The 15863-nt window shown below is 34.9% G+C and overlaps 1 protein-coding gene and 1 pseudogene across 1 annotated transcript; one reads left to right on the forward strand and one right to left on the reverse strand.

Moving 5' to 3' along the window:
* Window positions 1-6785: 6785 nt before the first annotated feature.
* On the reverse strand, window positions 6786-15361 carry LOC114757960 (probable glycosyltransferase At5g03795; annotated as a pseudogene).
* Window positions 8086-12079, forward strand: LOC114757959 (uncharacterized). Its single transcript, XM_028946943.1, has 2 exons — window positions 8086-8099; window positions 10538-12079. Exon 2 carries the CDS (start codon window positions 10782-10784, stop codon window positions 12033-12035), a length of 1254 nt encoding a protein of 417 aa, XP_028802776.1. The 5' UTR covers window positions 8086-8099; window positions 10538-10781; the 3' UTR covers window positions 12036-12079.
* Window positions 15362-15863: the final 502 nt, after the last annotated feature.

The raw sequence follows: 15863 nt of genomic DNA on the forward strand, positions 1-15863 counted from the left end.
GGAGAATTTTTAAATGATGATATCAAAAAGCAAATTAAGAAAAAGGAATATATAATTTTGGAGATAAAATTTTGCAATGAATTTAATAATATTATGGATTAATAATAAAATTTTCTGATATTATTTTACTACTCTTCTTTTTCCTAGCAAAAAAGAAAAAAACAAAAGAAACCACTAATCTTCTTTCTTACTTATTTAGGTTGCTCTGTTTCTAACTGTAATAACTACTACTAGGTTCGCTGTACCTCAGAAACTGAGGCATATTCAATTAACCGCTCTGTATATTTAATGCTTTAGATATCATAATTAGAACATGCATTGTTAGATATTTATGACAGGTCATTAATTTTTTTTTTATTACTTACTCAAGCATTGCACTTAATATGAGAAACAAGCTACATTAATTGTCTTAATTAGTTGTTATAAATTTAACATCTTAAATGTGAATATTGGCATTAATTTGTTACTGTGTTGCTTTTGTTTTTTTTGTTTTTTTGGGTTCATCGTAACTCTTGATGGAGATTAATCACATTAACTGAGGTGCACTTACTCTTTATAATAAAATATAAAAAGAACTATTTAATGCCATTTCATAATTCATATTTATTATCCTAATTTCTCATAAAAGTATTTGTTACAAAAATAGATTCAAAGTATACAATAAAAGAGTTCAATGCAGGTGCATGCATGCAAAATTATAACTATCCACTTAATATTATGAAGAGGTGATGCCAAACAGAAAAATTGAATAAATATAATTAGAAAAATAAAAATAGAATAAATAGAATAATTGTACTTCCCAGCAAATATAGCATTCCCAAGATGTTGACTTCCCGAAAAATTCAAAAACTTTAACCAAACCACCCTTGTTATACTTTTTGCGGGTTAAAATATAATTATAATTTCTTTTTATAAATAGAGTCGAAGGTAGTTTTTTTAAAAAAAATATAAAAATCAGAATTTAAGAATCTTTTTAAATTATGCTTCATGACAATGCTGCCATTATTATGCTTCATCCAGTCCATAATATAAGAAACTAACTAACTTTTTTTACATACCAAAAAATAAAAATTTAGTCATTAAATTCATCATAAAATAATAAAAATTTTCTATTTTACTTCTAAAAAATGATAAAACTATTTTTAACGCTACACTTTTATTATCTCTTGTCTCTCTTCTCTCTTTCTTATATTTAATAAGAGACCGAAAGTAAAAAAAATCACATTAGTTATCTTAACAATGTATTATATTTTGGATCATAATTTTTTTAACCAACATCTTATACTACTTCTTGTCTTAATTATAGGATCTTATTTGTAGTATGAATAAGAGAATAATCAGAATGCCTATTCTTATGTTCAACGACCCATTTTAAAAACTCTGTGGCATGTATTAAAGTAAATTCTGAAACTGGGCCAACAAAATCTTCAGTAATTAATAGCGTCATGCTAATGAAACTACAAGGGGGATATTGTCAAAAGATTTTTTGATGAGGTCATCTAGTGGGAAGTTCCCATATATTAGACTGAATTTTAAAAAGATATCATAAGATTCATTTCTTGTCAATGATGTGATTTACTTTAAATAGTTAAGTATTGTATTTTATTACAAAAATTCAAAAAAAAATCCTAGAAACTTAGAAATGAGAAATCGATTAAAATTTCAATAATTCCAAAATTAATTCCAAATCATTCATTCTATCGAAATGAAATTTTGAAATTTTGTATTTTTATAATATTGCCCTATCACTTAAAATACCCCCCCTTCATCTTTTTAAATGCAGCCCCATCTTTCTTGCTAGGGGCTAGCTACTCGAGCTCCAATACTAACGAAAACCCTCCCAATTAGGTGACTTATCACCAAAACTATAGCCAACCTGCTAGTAGCTGGTTGTCGGAGCCCCAACATCAGAAATTGTGATTTGTTTAGGCAATGCTAGTTTATGAAGTGTAGCAAATAGCTAATAAAATGTTATAAATAACTTCAACCATTTAATTATAAAATTCGCTGAAATGTACTGTCATAAACTATTTACAATACTTAATTAATAAATGACAACATGTTTTTTCAAATTTCCCAGTTGGATGTTTCAAGATATTTGCAATACTTTATCACTTAGTTAGCTATTTACTACAGTAAATGAGCCAATTTTTCCTTCAGGAATTTAAGTTACTGCCGTTGAAGCTCTGACAACTAGTTATCGGTAAGGTCCTTGATGTTGGAGCTCCAACTGCCAGCAACGGTGATGAGGTAGCATTAAGAAAAAGTGAGGCATCTTTAACTAAAATTGTTTGGCACGGAGAAAAATTAGAAGAACTCAACCCTTCTAGAGGCTTGCCACGAGGAGATCCTATTTCTTTCTATCTTTTTGTGCTAGGCACGAAAAAACTCACACACTTAGGGTTTGTTTGGGTATCCCAAAACCGTGGTTTCAGAAGCATTGTTCCGCAAAACGAGATAATCTCCTCCACATATTTACTTCGTAATCCGTAAAAGCACTTCTGAAACCATGGTTTGGTTTCTATCCAAACACACCCTTAGTACTAGACTCCTAGATAGAGTGTTGGAGAAAAAATGGAGAAGGATGAAAGCAAGTCAAAGTGGCCCTATAATTTCTCATATGATATTCGCGAATGATCTGGTTTTATTTGCTGAAACTAACCTCGATCAAATTGATTTGATTCTCCATTGTTTACAGGATCTTGGTGAAGTTTCAGGACGTCAATTGTAAGCCATGACAAGTCTAGCATGTACTTCTCCCCAAATGTAGATGTGCCATTAAGAAGAGCAATCTATCGCAATAGCAACTTTAAAATATATAGCAGAGGATATTGGAAAGTATCTTGGCGCCGAAATCTCCTTCCGAAGGAGTAGAAAAGAAAATATAAATACATCACAGCAAGAGTTAAGAAGAGACTTAATGGATGGAAGGCGTCGAGCCTCTCGCTCGCCAAATGCATGACCTTAGTAAAGTTTCCCTTTTTCCTATGCAACATGATAGACTACCCCAAGAAATCATAGACGAAATAGAGAAGGAGCAAAGAAGTTTCATTTGGGGAGAGCAAAATGGACAGAGGAAATGGCATGCGCTATCTTGGAAACAGATGTGCAAGTCTAAAGAGGAGATTGGAGTTGGTATTAAGTCGCTAGAACTGATGAATGATAACTTTCTCTTAAAACTCCTTTGGAGGTACCCATCGCAACCTAACGAACTTTGGGCGCAGGTGCTATGTGGAAAATATGGACGACAATGTGAACTGATGACAGAGGATTTACTACATGTGATGCGTGATTGCACTCTTACTAGACTGATATCGAAGAATCTCGTACCCCCGAGAAAAGAAGATTCTTCTACCACGCAGAATGGCAATGGTGGCTTGAATCCAACCTCAGGGGATTCGATCGAACAAAGGAATACATGCTGCATTAAGTCGAGATTCAAGAAGGCGAAGGACCACCTGGAACACACCCCCGGCCGAAGTCCAGCAACCACTACTGCGGGGATTGGTGTTTTGCGGAAAATTCTAGTTAAAAAGACAATGTCTGTTTTTATTCTTTTTAAATAAAATGACAATTTTATTTAAAGTAATAAAAAATTTACACAGCTATGTAGAAGGCCCTCCAATTTAAGCCGGAAGGCCCATGAGGGGAACATAAACATAATTATTACAAAGTGCAGACACTTAAAACAACAACAGGAATCAGTTTAAACAGAGTAGATTATATTTAAAACTATTGGAAAAAGTTAGAATTATAAAATTAATCAAACTTTGCCATACAGGTTTTTATTTTTCCTGTGCAGTTATGGAAGTGTATCAGGGGTCTGCATACATATTCCTCCAAAGATAAAGCACTTCTAATGATGGAGGTAATCTTTGTCCAATTTGTAATAACGAAGCTGGTCTGAAACCATAGAACACCTGATTTTGCACTACTAACTAGTGTTATCATGATAGACACGAGCCAAGTACTACTTGAGGCTTGTATCACTACGACAGAAGAATATCTGACTGTCTTTCTCAGATATGCACGGCTGAATCCTACAACTTCGTCTTGATAGGTTTTTATAGAATATTTTAGGAAAAACAACATCTATTCGTTACGAATAACTAATTTAACTAATTTTTTTAATTTACTCAAATTAGTCAGTAACATAATGCAGCAAAAAGAGAGGCTCGCCACTGGCCGACTTACAGTTTCCTGCCCACGACGAGTGAACAACAGGGATATTTTTGGCAATGATTTTTTTGGACCATAAGATTTTTTTTGGACCATAAGATTGTTTAACATATTAAGATTAAAGGTTTAAGCTGGTGCTTGACTCATGGTTTATTTTATAGCTTTTTTTTAATACACTCCGATTTTATAATTTCTCGGGTTAAAATTTAAGCGACTAAGTAAAGAAAATTATAATATTTATATGGATGTTTACCAGTTCAACTTCCTGTGCTGTGGGTAATCTATTTGTTTTCTAAAACATAATTCCACCAGTGTGAAACAATGCTTTGGAAAACAATTAATTAATTATTATTATTAGACAAAAAATTAAAGTCACGTCCGATTACCGTTTGTTGTAGTTGCATTTCCTGATCAAAGGAGGTGCACTGTATAAATCACAATTATTCTTTTTCTCTTCCACATATCTGACTGAGAATTATCAGACCAAGAAAAGAAACTTATTCACCAGTTGAATTTTCTGTTGGGTCAGCCAAGAATTTCCCATTATATTTTTGAACTTCGAAGAGCATTTACTTATAACCTGTATATATAATCGAGTTCATTATTTTGTGGGATTTTCAATTATTAACGCTTTGAACACAACACCATAAACGGGTTTTTACAAGTATATAAAGCAGCCACCAAACGCGAAATTAAGTTGCTGTGCAATTCGATTACGTGAAGAGAGAATTATAATAAGTAATTGTTTCAGTCAAGATTGATTTTTGCAGGTTTTATTACATGAAGAATTCTTGGGGTCAAGGGTCAGCCAAAGCCGAAGCCTTCGATAATTATGTTTTGAAGAATATTTATCACAGCGAGTCAAATACCAAAAAAAAAAAAAAAAAAAAAAAATCATAACCGGGACACACGAAAAAAAAAAATCGAAGCCTACCACTGTTTCAGTATCTTACTAATAGATGTTACTTGGTCTTTAGTATAAAAGCTAATTTGACCTTTAATTTAATTCTAAATATAAGATCTTAATATATTTTGCCTTTCGTATTTATATATTTTTTTCAAAGTAGTCCACGTAGTAGTTGCACATGTTACAGGTTTCATCAAATGGTATTTTTAGCTAATACACATGATTAGTCAGGATATTTTAGGAAAGACAACACCAATTTAAAAATTTTTAATCTCTCTAACTCAATCAATTAAGTCTTATATTGAGGATCAAAAAGAGTATAAATCTTATAATAGAAAGAATATAATTATTACTGTTTTAACATATGATTTTAAGCTTAAATTTGTGTGAGCACAAAATGTATTTCAGAGAGTTATTTCGAGCTGAACGTTCTTCGAATTACTATTAGTGTTGTTACCAAAAGAATCCACAACTTGTTATCTCCTTCACAGTAAGTCCATATTTTTTTTAATTGCTACATGGTATCAAATATATCATCAAGTCATGTCAATTCTGAGATTCATGATGTATATTTTTTTTAACATTCATATAATTTGAACTTACATGAGTCCTTTTTCATCCAACTCAATTATAATTGGTTATTCTATAATTTTCTCATTATTATACATCTAATCAATCATGCCATGGCAACAAATTTACAGTATGTGGGTCTATCATTTTTATTTGAAAACATCAAAGCAAGAGAATCGTTTGCAATTCAAATGTAATTGTGTGTACATAGCGCGCCTAAGTGTAGGCAATCATGCATCGAGTTAGTGCCCATATTTTTACTATAATGATATTGGTGAAACTTAGTAAATAAAATATATTTTATTCGTCCAAAAATTCTGATTTTAAATATTGCGTTAATACTATTTTTAATTCATGAAATTTGAAATTTAATCCCACATCGTTAAAAATATTCATGATTAATGTCAATATTCTAATAGTCCGGTGAGAGGCAAAATTGTTATGATTTCAAACTTTAGAAGCAATCCAAAAACTTTTGAGTACCCAAACGCTCATAAATAAAAAAATTTTAAACAAATTTACATTTTAACTTTTTTTTGTGTGTGTGGATAGATCCCTCTCTTTCTGTAACTCCTATCGAAGCTGAAAAAGACGACATACGTTTTATTACATAAAATAAATAAATACCTCGAGGCTTTAGCTATGATTAAGAGTATTGAAATTCAAACTTTGTTTACTTGTTCGACTTCGTGCTCCACAGCTACCCCCAACGGATCCATTTACTTTTAGGGCTTGTTTGGATTGACTTATAAGTAGCTTTTCAAACGTGATTTACGGAATACGAGGTAAGTATGTGAGGAGAGTTTTGTCTCGACTTACGTGAACTTGCTTAAAAGCCCGTTTTGAACGGAGCTCCAAACAAGCCCTAATCGTTAAGCTCCCCATCAAAATCTAACCTTTGGTCCCCAGACAAGGTATTATTAGATTCAATTTCAAATGGTCATCATTCTAGGGAAATTAAGGCAAGGGATCTTCTTAACATTATTTTCAGATACAGTAAACGTGGTCAACTCAATACAGAATTAATTGTCTTCTTTGGTCACAATACAGAATTAATTAGTTGAACTATAACCACCGTTAATAATTCCACAGACACAGACTAACAACAGAAACTCTTGAAAGGAAAACGTTTTCACAACAAAACTGACTTTTACAGCAGACTCGAAGAGGAAAATAAAGAAAAATATACATAAATTATAGGCCTGAAAGGGGAGCAATCCTAAAATAGTAAGAACAAATGAATCAAAATCTCCCCACTGGTAAAACGTTAAGCAACATACAGTTTTATGTACAACGTTTCCGAGTGTTAAAACTGTTAAGTATACAGAATGAATGAATTTACGGTATCAATATTTGATAGTATGGTGGCGCAACCAAAGGTCATACATTACCATATGGAATGCGTCATAGCTTATGGGAGGCGTGTTCCACTGGAAATGTCTCTGGACCTGAAAGCAAACGTCACCCAGCTCCGTTAATTCCATACATGAAAGAAAATGATTCGATAGGCAACAAAAATCATAGTATTAACTATCAATGTTAAAGATAAAGGGTTTCAGGCGCATTCTCTTGATTTCCACTCTCGTTCTGAATTATATTAATTTAAGCAAGAATAAGGATATGCAGCGAAATAGAAATCTCGAGACTTGAATTTCTTCCTTTGGCGAAAAAAGACCATGATTAATATATAAGTTCTCAATACAGTGGTATGTAAATTCTCACCTTTACGACATTCTTATGAAGTGCAACAAAATCTTCATAGGATATGTTTTTCAGGATTTGCTTAAGATGATAAACATCACTCTCCTTGAGTACGACGGAGAATTTACTCCAATCAAGAATATCATTAAAAGGCAGGTCGTAGTAATTTGACAATATCACTGCAAAAATCAATTCAACATGAGATCAATTACAAGGTATCCTCAGACATCAAATCACATTATAAAAGGCAAAGGCAATACTTGTGCGTGCGTGCGTGTGTATATTCTCTTCAACCTTCTAAGTCATGTCAATCATGCTAACACAGCTGCTTCAGCAGTCATCACAAAAAAGGGCTGAAGTGTATATCTAACATGTTTTGGCACTAATTATATGATTAGACATAAACGATAGAACTAGAATTCAGCATTGTCATCATGCACATAGCAGGGTAAGAAAATGCAAGCTTCCTGGCAATAACTAAGGTGATTGAAGCTGAGAAGTTGAGTGGAAGGCCCTAGAACTGAGCCCTAGACGATTCAGTGGTGCACCTCAATCCCCCCAATCTTCCACAGAACAGCTAGTAACGTCATCCAATTATGAGATCTTCTTTTTCATATTAAATAATGTATAGATTATTTAGTTCTGAAATGACTAGTTTTCAGATGCTCTCTCGTTTCACACGTCAACATATGATTCCTGTCCTGGGAGCTAGTAAATACACTTCAGTCTAGATATAAATAGGGTTTGCTAATGTTTCTTAGCATACAACATATCATTTCAATATGTGTATTTAAATATAAGTGCAAGCAGTTCACAATACCTAACAGCAATTTTTGATGCAACATATCATTTCAATATGTGTATTTAAATATAAGGGCAACCGGTCCACAATATCTAACAGCAATTTTTGATAAGAAGAAGGATGCAAGGTAAGCCTTCCCCGTCTCATCCATAAATATCAGTGATCAGTTTATACTAATTCGCACTGTCAGAAAGTCGTATGGTTTTAGTACTTCATATGCAACTGTAAGATAAAATAAACACAATCAGAAGGGAAAAGGCCTACCAGGAATGCATCCATAATGAATAGAGTCAGTTATCCGAGCACTATTGACCTGTGAACCTCCAGGGCAAATGCAAAACTTGTTCTTGTAAAATCTTTTCTGGTATACCAGAGGCCCAACAGCCCTGCTAATCCTATTGTTTGAAATATCAAGCTCTGTGTCATTTTCCCATACACGTGCAAGGATAACTCTAATTTTGGAGTTTCGGTGACCAGCCCAGAAGCCAAGATTTGTCCTGCAATATTCACAAATATAAAAATAAAATTTGAAATAGAATTATGCATTTGGAAGAATTATCCGCCATCCTAAAGAACAATAGGATTAGCATCCTGCCTAAAAATTATAGGTCACTTTACATGTATCGAGAAATTAGAAAATTGATGACTGATTCTCTCCTGCTTTGAAAATCTCATTTCATGCCACTGACTAAAATGTGCTGAAGATAGAAGCACAGGCAGAGAAGCGTCATGATCAAGAAAAGCTGAAAGGCAGATCCTTCACAATATTAGGACCAAGAATCAAATTTTAGGATTTTAAATGTACGAAAACAAAAATCCTCTGACCATTCAAGAATTTAAATTGAGATTAGATAGAGTAGATAAAAGTGGCTGTTGCCAAGAGGTAATCAGCTTTCGATAACCTGAGAACAAGCTCTTCAGGAGTCATTTCACCTAGCTTTGTCAATATATTAGCTACTTGATCAACAGCAGGTGGCATAATTCACCTGAATAATCCCATTAACCACCTTCTTCCAGATAAATTAAAGTCCTAACTCAATGTGTTTAGTTTTAGTGTCTATGACCAGGTTAGCAGCTAAATCAACTGTCTTGGACTTATCACAACAATTGCATGGTACTCAAACTACTGAAATGTCCAACTCTTTGAGAAGAGAATAAATGGGCCAAGCTGAGTTGCATAAAGTATATGAGGTGTGTGTGAGTGAGAAAGTAGGCTACGGGTGGGGATTATATATAAAGAGGTAACGGGTTCAAGAAATAAGTCAGTGAATGTGCGGGAGAGCCTAGCACTCTCAAAATGCTAGGAACCAGTGTGCTTGTGTATTTCCTGTCATTTTCTCTTATTTTCTATGTAGATATATGGTTAGACTTACACTCTGCTAGATTTTTGTAAATCTTAATATGATTTGGAGGTTTGAGTTCCATCAGTTTAATGTTAGCGTAGTGCAATCCATGGGAGTTTCTAATGAGAAGCCTAAAAGAAGAATTGCAGAGTGAAGACTGAGATGAAGCTGGAAAAGGGCCACGTAGCTAAGACAAACAATAAAAGCAATGAAAAAAGCTATATAAAAAAGAAAGAGGAAGAAATGGCTAAAGTAGAGGCACAAATTGAGGAAGAAAATGTTGGAAACGATATGAAAGCGAAAGAGGAGATAAAAGGTGAAACAAGAAAACAGTGAGGCCAATATCAGATGAGATCTCAACAGACATAACGACAGAAGAGGATGCTGAGGAAGAGCTGCAGCATCCGGAGATTGAAGACCCAGAAGAGAAATTCAAAAAAGTTAACGTAACCAGAATTAGTATTCCTGCCATTTGAGAGGGCCAACTGAAGGAGATGACAAAGTTGGGAACCACTGAATTTCTAGAACCTATGAAGTTATTTCAGATTGATAGTTGAGGAAAGTCAGCATCCCTCACAGTTACATTGCCAAGCAAATTCCCAGACTCATTTAACATTTAATAATGAACAAGTCAAGAAAAGGGATTTGATGGGCAGCTGTGATAAGAGAATTAGGGTAAAACAGAAAACACAAACACTGGTTCCTAGCAATTCCAGAGCACTAGGCTCTCCTACAAATTCACTCATCGATTTCTTGAGTCTTCCTTCTGACCCACTATTATAGATGAATGCTGATAGAGTCCAATATCAGGGGCAGTTTACAAATTAGTTATTTTCAGTTATTTGTAATCTTCAATTTTAGGTGGTTATATTCAGTTATCCTTTGAGACTATTACAGTGGGATTATTTAAATATTAGTTATTGTCAGTTATTGATAATCCTTATCCTAGAATGTAGGAGGTTATTAGGAAGTTACTAGTCAGTTATTCTCAGTTATGTTTTCAGCCTATTTAAATCTATTGTACGATGACATTAGGTGTGAATGAAGTATATTATTCAGGAATTATTCAGGAATTTCCATCTTCTTCTCTCCTAGGATTTCAGATACTGATTCTAGGCTCTCTCTCTCTCTCTCTCTCTCTATAACACACATCTCTCTCCTACCTTCTCATCTCTTCTTTCCCCTCTCTTCCCTTCTATCTCCCCATTCTTATTCTCTCTTTTGCAGAATCTAACATTTTGGTATCAGAGCCCAAACTTTCTGGACCTGTTGGGATATTATGGTGAACACACGCCAATCAAACACTAACAATGTGCCTCTCCTGCCAAATCCTAACCCCTCTCACAGTGTATCTACACCCACCAATTCTTCTGATCTTCCCTCTACAGAACTGCTTTCCCAACAACTATCAGCCATTATGGCCAAATTAAATAATTTAGATACAGAAATGACTACTTTGAAGCAACAGAAGTCATTTCAAGCACCTAAAGGAAACCAAAGCCATAGTGGGAAACAGATTCATGAAGTTGATGATGAAGAACATGACAACCTTTGGTGGAAAAAGAATCCTTCTAAACGCCCACACTCTAAAGTAGAATTTCCTAAGTTTGAAGGAGGTGATCCTAGAGGCTGGGTTATGAAGGCAGAAAAATATTTCAGGTATTATCAAACACCTGAAGACCTTAAAGTTGATGTGGCAGCCATGAACTTAGAAGGTGATGCACTAGATGTTTTTACATGGGTTTCTTCTGGAAGATCTATCAATTATTGGGATGACTTGATTCAAATTTTTCAAGAGCACTTTGGCCCTGCTGAATTTCAGAATCCTGATGTGTACCTTTGTAGCATCAAACAATTGGGTTCCGTGCAAGAATATAGGCAGGAATTTGTTAGAAGGTCTTCAAGAGTGCATGGATGGCCTAAGCATTGCTTATTAGGTGTTTTCATCAATGGTTTAAAGGAAGAACTGCAGTCAGATGTTAAAATTCAGAAACCCCGAACTGTTTACAAGGCTGCAAGCTTGGCTCTTGAATTTGAAGCCAAGTTACAAAATCAGAATGTGAGTCGTTATGGACAGCGATCTGGAGTTACATGTGGCAGTGAGAGCAGTGTCAATTTCAAGGAAGATAAAGACGCCAACATTCCCAGGCTGTGTTCAAACTCTGCTCTTGTGAACGCACCAGTTGTTATGTCAAGTTTCAACACCCAAAAGCAACTATTACCAACTACTACTGGAACTTCCCAAAGAATGACCCACAACGCAACAATTTCAGACCATGATAGGAAGTTTTTTAGAGACAAAAGGCTGTGTTTTAAGTGTGGAGATAAATTTGTCCCTGGGCATAAGTGCCAACCTGCTTCTCTCAAACTCATGGAGATTACCGAGGAAGTGGAAGACCCTCATCTAAGAGCCCCAGATTCGAACCCATCATTAAAAGCTACCCAATTTCCCACATTTTGCCTTGAGGACAAGGCGTATTTCCTAGGGGAGAGTAATGATAGAGTCCAATATCAGGGGCAGTTTACAAATTAGTTATTTTCAGTTATTTGTAATCTTCAATTTTAGGTGGTTATATTCAGTTATCCTTTGAGACTATTACAGTGGGATTATTTAAATATTAGTTATTGTCAGTTATTGATAATCCTTATCCTAGAATGTAGGAGGTTATTAGGAAGTTACTAGTCAGTTATTCTCAGTTATGTTTTCAGCCTATTTAAATCTATTGTACGATGACATTAGGTGTGAATGAAGTATATTATTCAGGAATTATTCAGGAATTTCCATCTTCTTCTCTCCTAGGATTTCAGATACTGATTCTAGGCTCTCTCTCTCTCTCTCTCTCTCTCTCTCTCTATAACACACATCTCTCTCCTACCTTCTCATCTCTTCTTTCCCCTCTCTTCCCTTCTATCTCCCCATTCTTATTCTCTCTTTTGCAGAATCTAACAAATGCTGTACGAAAGAAGGAAGAAGAGAGAAATAGCAGGAGAGAAGAGATATTCAAGAGAAACAGAGGAAGAGTTTAGAAACAGAGAGAGAGATAGAGAGTGATGCAACCTGTCATTAAGGGTCATCAACTTTACAATTGTCTTGTGTCTAGTATTTATAGGTTCATATAACTCATGGTCTCTAACGACTTAGCATACTTATGTGATGCACTACCCCTTGTATACTCCATACATCTAGCCTACTCCCTCTCTCGCATACACTTCATATACTTTGTGACTTAGCTTGGCCCAATTCACAGGCCCATTATATAGGCATTGATTTCTAGACTAAGTTCAGCGAATCTAGACTAAACTAGTGCACCAACTATCATACAACTATTGGCTTGGGCTTAACCCAATACCTCTCATTTCACTTATACATTACATCAACATGTGTTCAAAAAAGAAATGAGTAGATATTGTTAAACCAGATTGAAAGAAAAATGAGTTACTGACATACAACTGTGGATTTAGAAACTTGACAAACATGGTCCGGAAACCAAGTTGAAGTCATGGGCATCTATAAGTTGTGTAAATAATTACGTCATGCCATCCTCAAAGAATAACAAGAATGAGAACAAGATTAACAAATGATAGCAGGAGCAAAAGTCATCTGTACAAGAAAGTAATGATGCCCTAAATTGAATATATGTTCTCAAATTAGGAACTAACATCAGTGAGAATGAAAGTATATACACTAAAAATTTTACCTATTTTCTATATCATTGCCTCCAGCTGGAAGAGCAAACGGCTGCAGTACTTGAGGAAGAGCAACATCTTTGTGTGGAATAAATCCAACATCATAGCTAGGGGAGCATACAGCTCGTATGGAATTCTTTACAAGGAGTGGAAGTCCTTCTGTTGCCCTTACACCAACATCATGACAGGTGACAAAAAAGTGATCTGCACCCAAGGTTCTGTTCCAATAAGGATATTTGGCTATTAAGTCCTCCACGTAATTTTGCACAATTATGGTCATGTTCTCATAAGATGTGCCCTGCATGATACACAAGAACAAACCCCATGAACAAGGAGGCAATTCTCCATCCAGACTTGAAGTACATTGTATGTATTTTTTGTTATGCACTTTCGCATTTCCTTACTTAGCAAAGAAACCATAGCCGTTTGTTAAGAATGTATATGAACAATTCATCAACTTCCCATCATATGACATAATAATTAAGAAAACAAAGCCCAGGAAGGATGCATGAAATAAAGTATGCAATTGCAAGGAAGTATACCCAGGAAATGAGACAATATCCATAAAGGACTAAGGGCCCAAGAAAAAATTTAAATATGATTAGCACAAACCACATCTAAGTTATATAATAAGAGATTGTATGCACACAGGGAAAAGATTTATAGCAAGTACTAAAAGAATTAGTAATTTTTTTGATATTCTATGACAATTTAATCATGGATTTTTAAGAACATAGCTAGTATCCTTCAAGGGAAGTAAGAAAAGAAAAGGAATATCTTTTTTTTTTTTTGGGGGGGGGGGGATTGTAATTGAATGCATGATGGATTCACATATTTCACACACCTCCCCATCTTTATGCCAAACCACTCACATCTCAAACTACATGATTTTCTTCTTAATACAGACTTGTTTGGTATTCCTAAATAAGAATCACTAATAAGGAACATCAGAAAGTAAAGTCTACTGTTTCATTAGATGGGGTCCTGCCTGTCCCTTTTTTTTTTCTGTTTTTTTTTGGGCGTCAAAAGCTATATAGTCATAGTCATATCTATAAAAATTCATATCCAAGTTATAGTCGCATCTAAAATACATTTGTCATTATCAACCCTTTTCTGCATTACATCCAACTGAATGCTACTATCTTCTCGCATCTCAACAGAAAAACTCGACGGCAGACATTTTCTAGCCTAAAAACTGAAGGCTTGGAGCATGGAGTAAAACAAAGAACAATCATGCAAATGCAAATGAATTGGTTAGTATCAACCATTTTCGCAGTTAACCTCACTGAAGGCTCACTACTTCCATATCAGATCTCTAAGGCAAAAGCCAAAGGTAGACATTTCCTAAACTCCAAAGCGCATGCCTAGAGCATATCTCACCTGGGATGCAGCAAAGAATCACAATTTTGCAATTGCAGTGCTAAAAGTTCTAATATACAAGCAGAAGAACTCCATATATACACAGAACCACCATAGCCAGAATCATGAAATCTCATAACAGACAACTCATACCTTGCCTCGCATCTTGTGGCATGAGATCGGAATGAAAAAGAGATGGCCTGATCTGGATCATCAGTACGGAATCGACTCTCTCTTATATTCTGAAAAAAGTATCCTTCGCTCGAATACTTGCCAGTAAGCTTCCTGGGCGTCTGGTAAAACGTGTTGGGATCCCCGTCGGGATATATATACACCTTGAATTTCTTCTCCATTTCCGCGTAATTCAACTTGAACACATGCGGCGAGTGATATATGTCAGAAAATTCCTCGTCCTTCTCCTCCTCCGGAACCGCATTTTTCACTTCAGCATCGATCAGTTTAGCGACGGAAACCTCCGAAATAGAACAAAAGGAAAAGAAAGAATATCAAGAAACAACTTTGACATCGAAGAATAAAACAGAAAGGGGCAAAGCGAGGGAAAGGATACCTGAGGTGCGGGAGCGGAGTATTTGATGGCGAGATAGGTAAAAGAGAGTAATGTTAAAATTGCGAGGAAAAGGAGTGAGCCGCGGATAGAAAAGAGACTCGAAGGTGAGGATTGCTGTTGAGTTTGCTTGCCGAACGTCATCAACATGGGATGTGGATAAAGAATATCGCTGAGATTGTGGTGGTGAAGCGAAGCTGCTGTATCTCAGATGGAGTGAGAAAGTAGAAAAGAACAGATGGGTACCGGTAGCCTCTTTAATTGTTCCGATCTCACTTCTGACATTGCCGCGTTCGCGTAACTTTATTTTAAGCATTCTGTTAGTGTTTTGATTTCCTATTTTGTTGTCGGTTGTTTTTGCGAGTCATCTACAGTCTCTAGCTCTCTTCTTCCTTTCCCTCTTCGAGCTCTCCAAAATGCTAACATTATTATTAGTCATTAAAAAAATATTATTTCCTTTCCTAATTATAAGACTTTATTTATACTAATTCTGATTATAAAATTTTATTTGTATTCTACAGACAAGATTTTATAATTAGAACCAAAGATATTATAGATATTTTTCCTTGATGAATTAATTGAGTCCAGTATGGCTTATAAATGAAGACTTTTGATTTTTTACCACACCAGCGGAAAAGCAAGTGTTAGACCTTTATAATAAACAATTTTAACTTCAAGAGTAGTAGCTATGAGATTTGTCTATTGACAAAATAATACTCCTCCAATTCTATATATAAACTTCAAATAATC

This window comes from Neltuma alba, unplaced genomic scaffold, assembly GCF_004799145.2.
Source record: "Neltuma alba isolate B1F8T4 unplaced genomic scaffold, ASM479914v2 tig00010659_pilon, whole genome shotgun sequence".
NCBI classification, from domain to species: Eukaryota; Viridiplantae; Streptophyta; class Magnoliopsida; order Fabales; family Fabaceae; genus Neltuma; species Neltuma alba.

Excerpts from the sequence above, each read along its gene's own strand:
- LOC114757959 (XM_028946943.1), top strand. The coding sequence starts at position 10,782 with ATGGTGAACACACGCCAATCAAACACTAACAATGTGCCTCTCCTGCCA.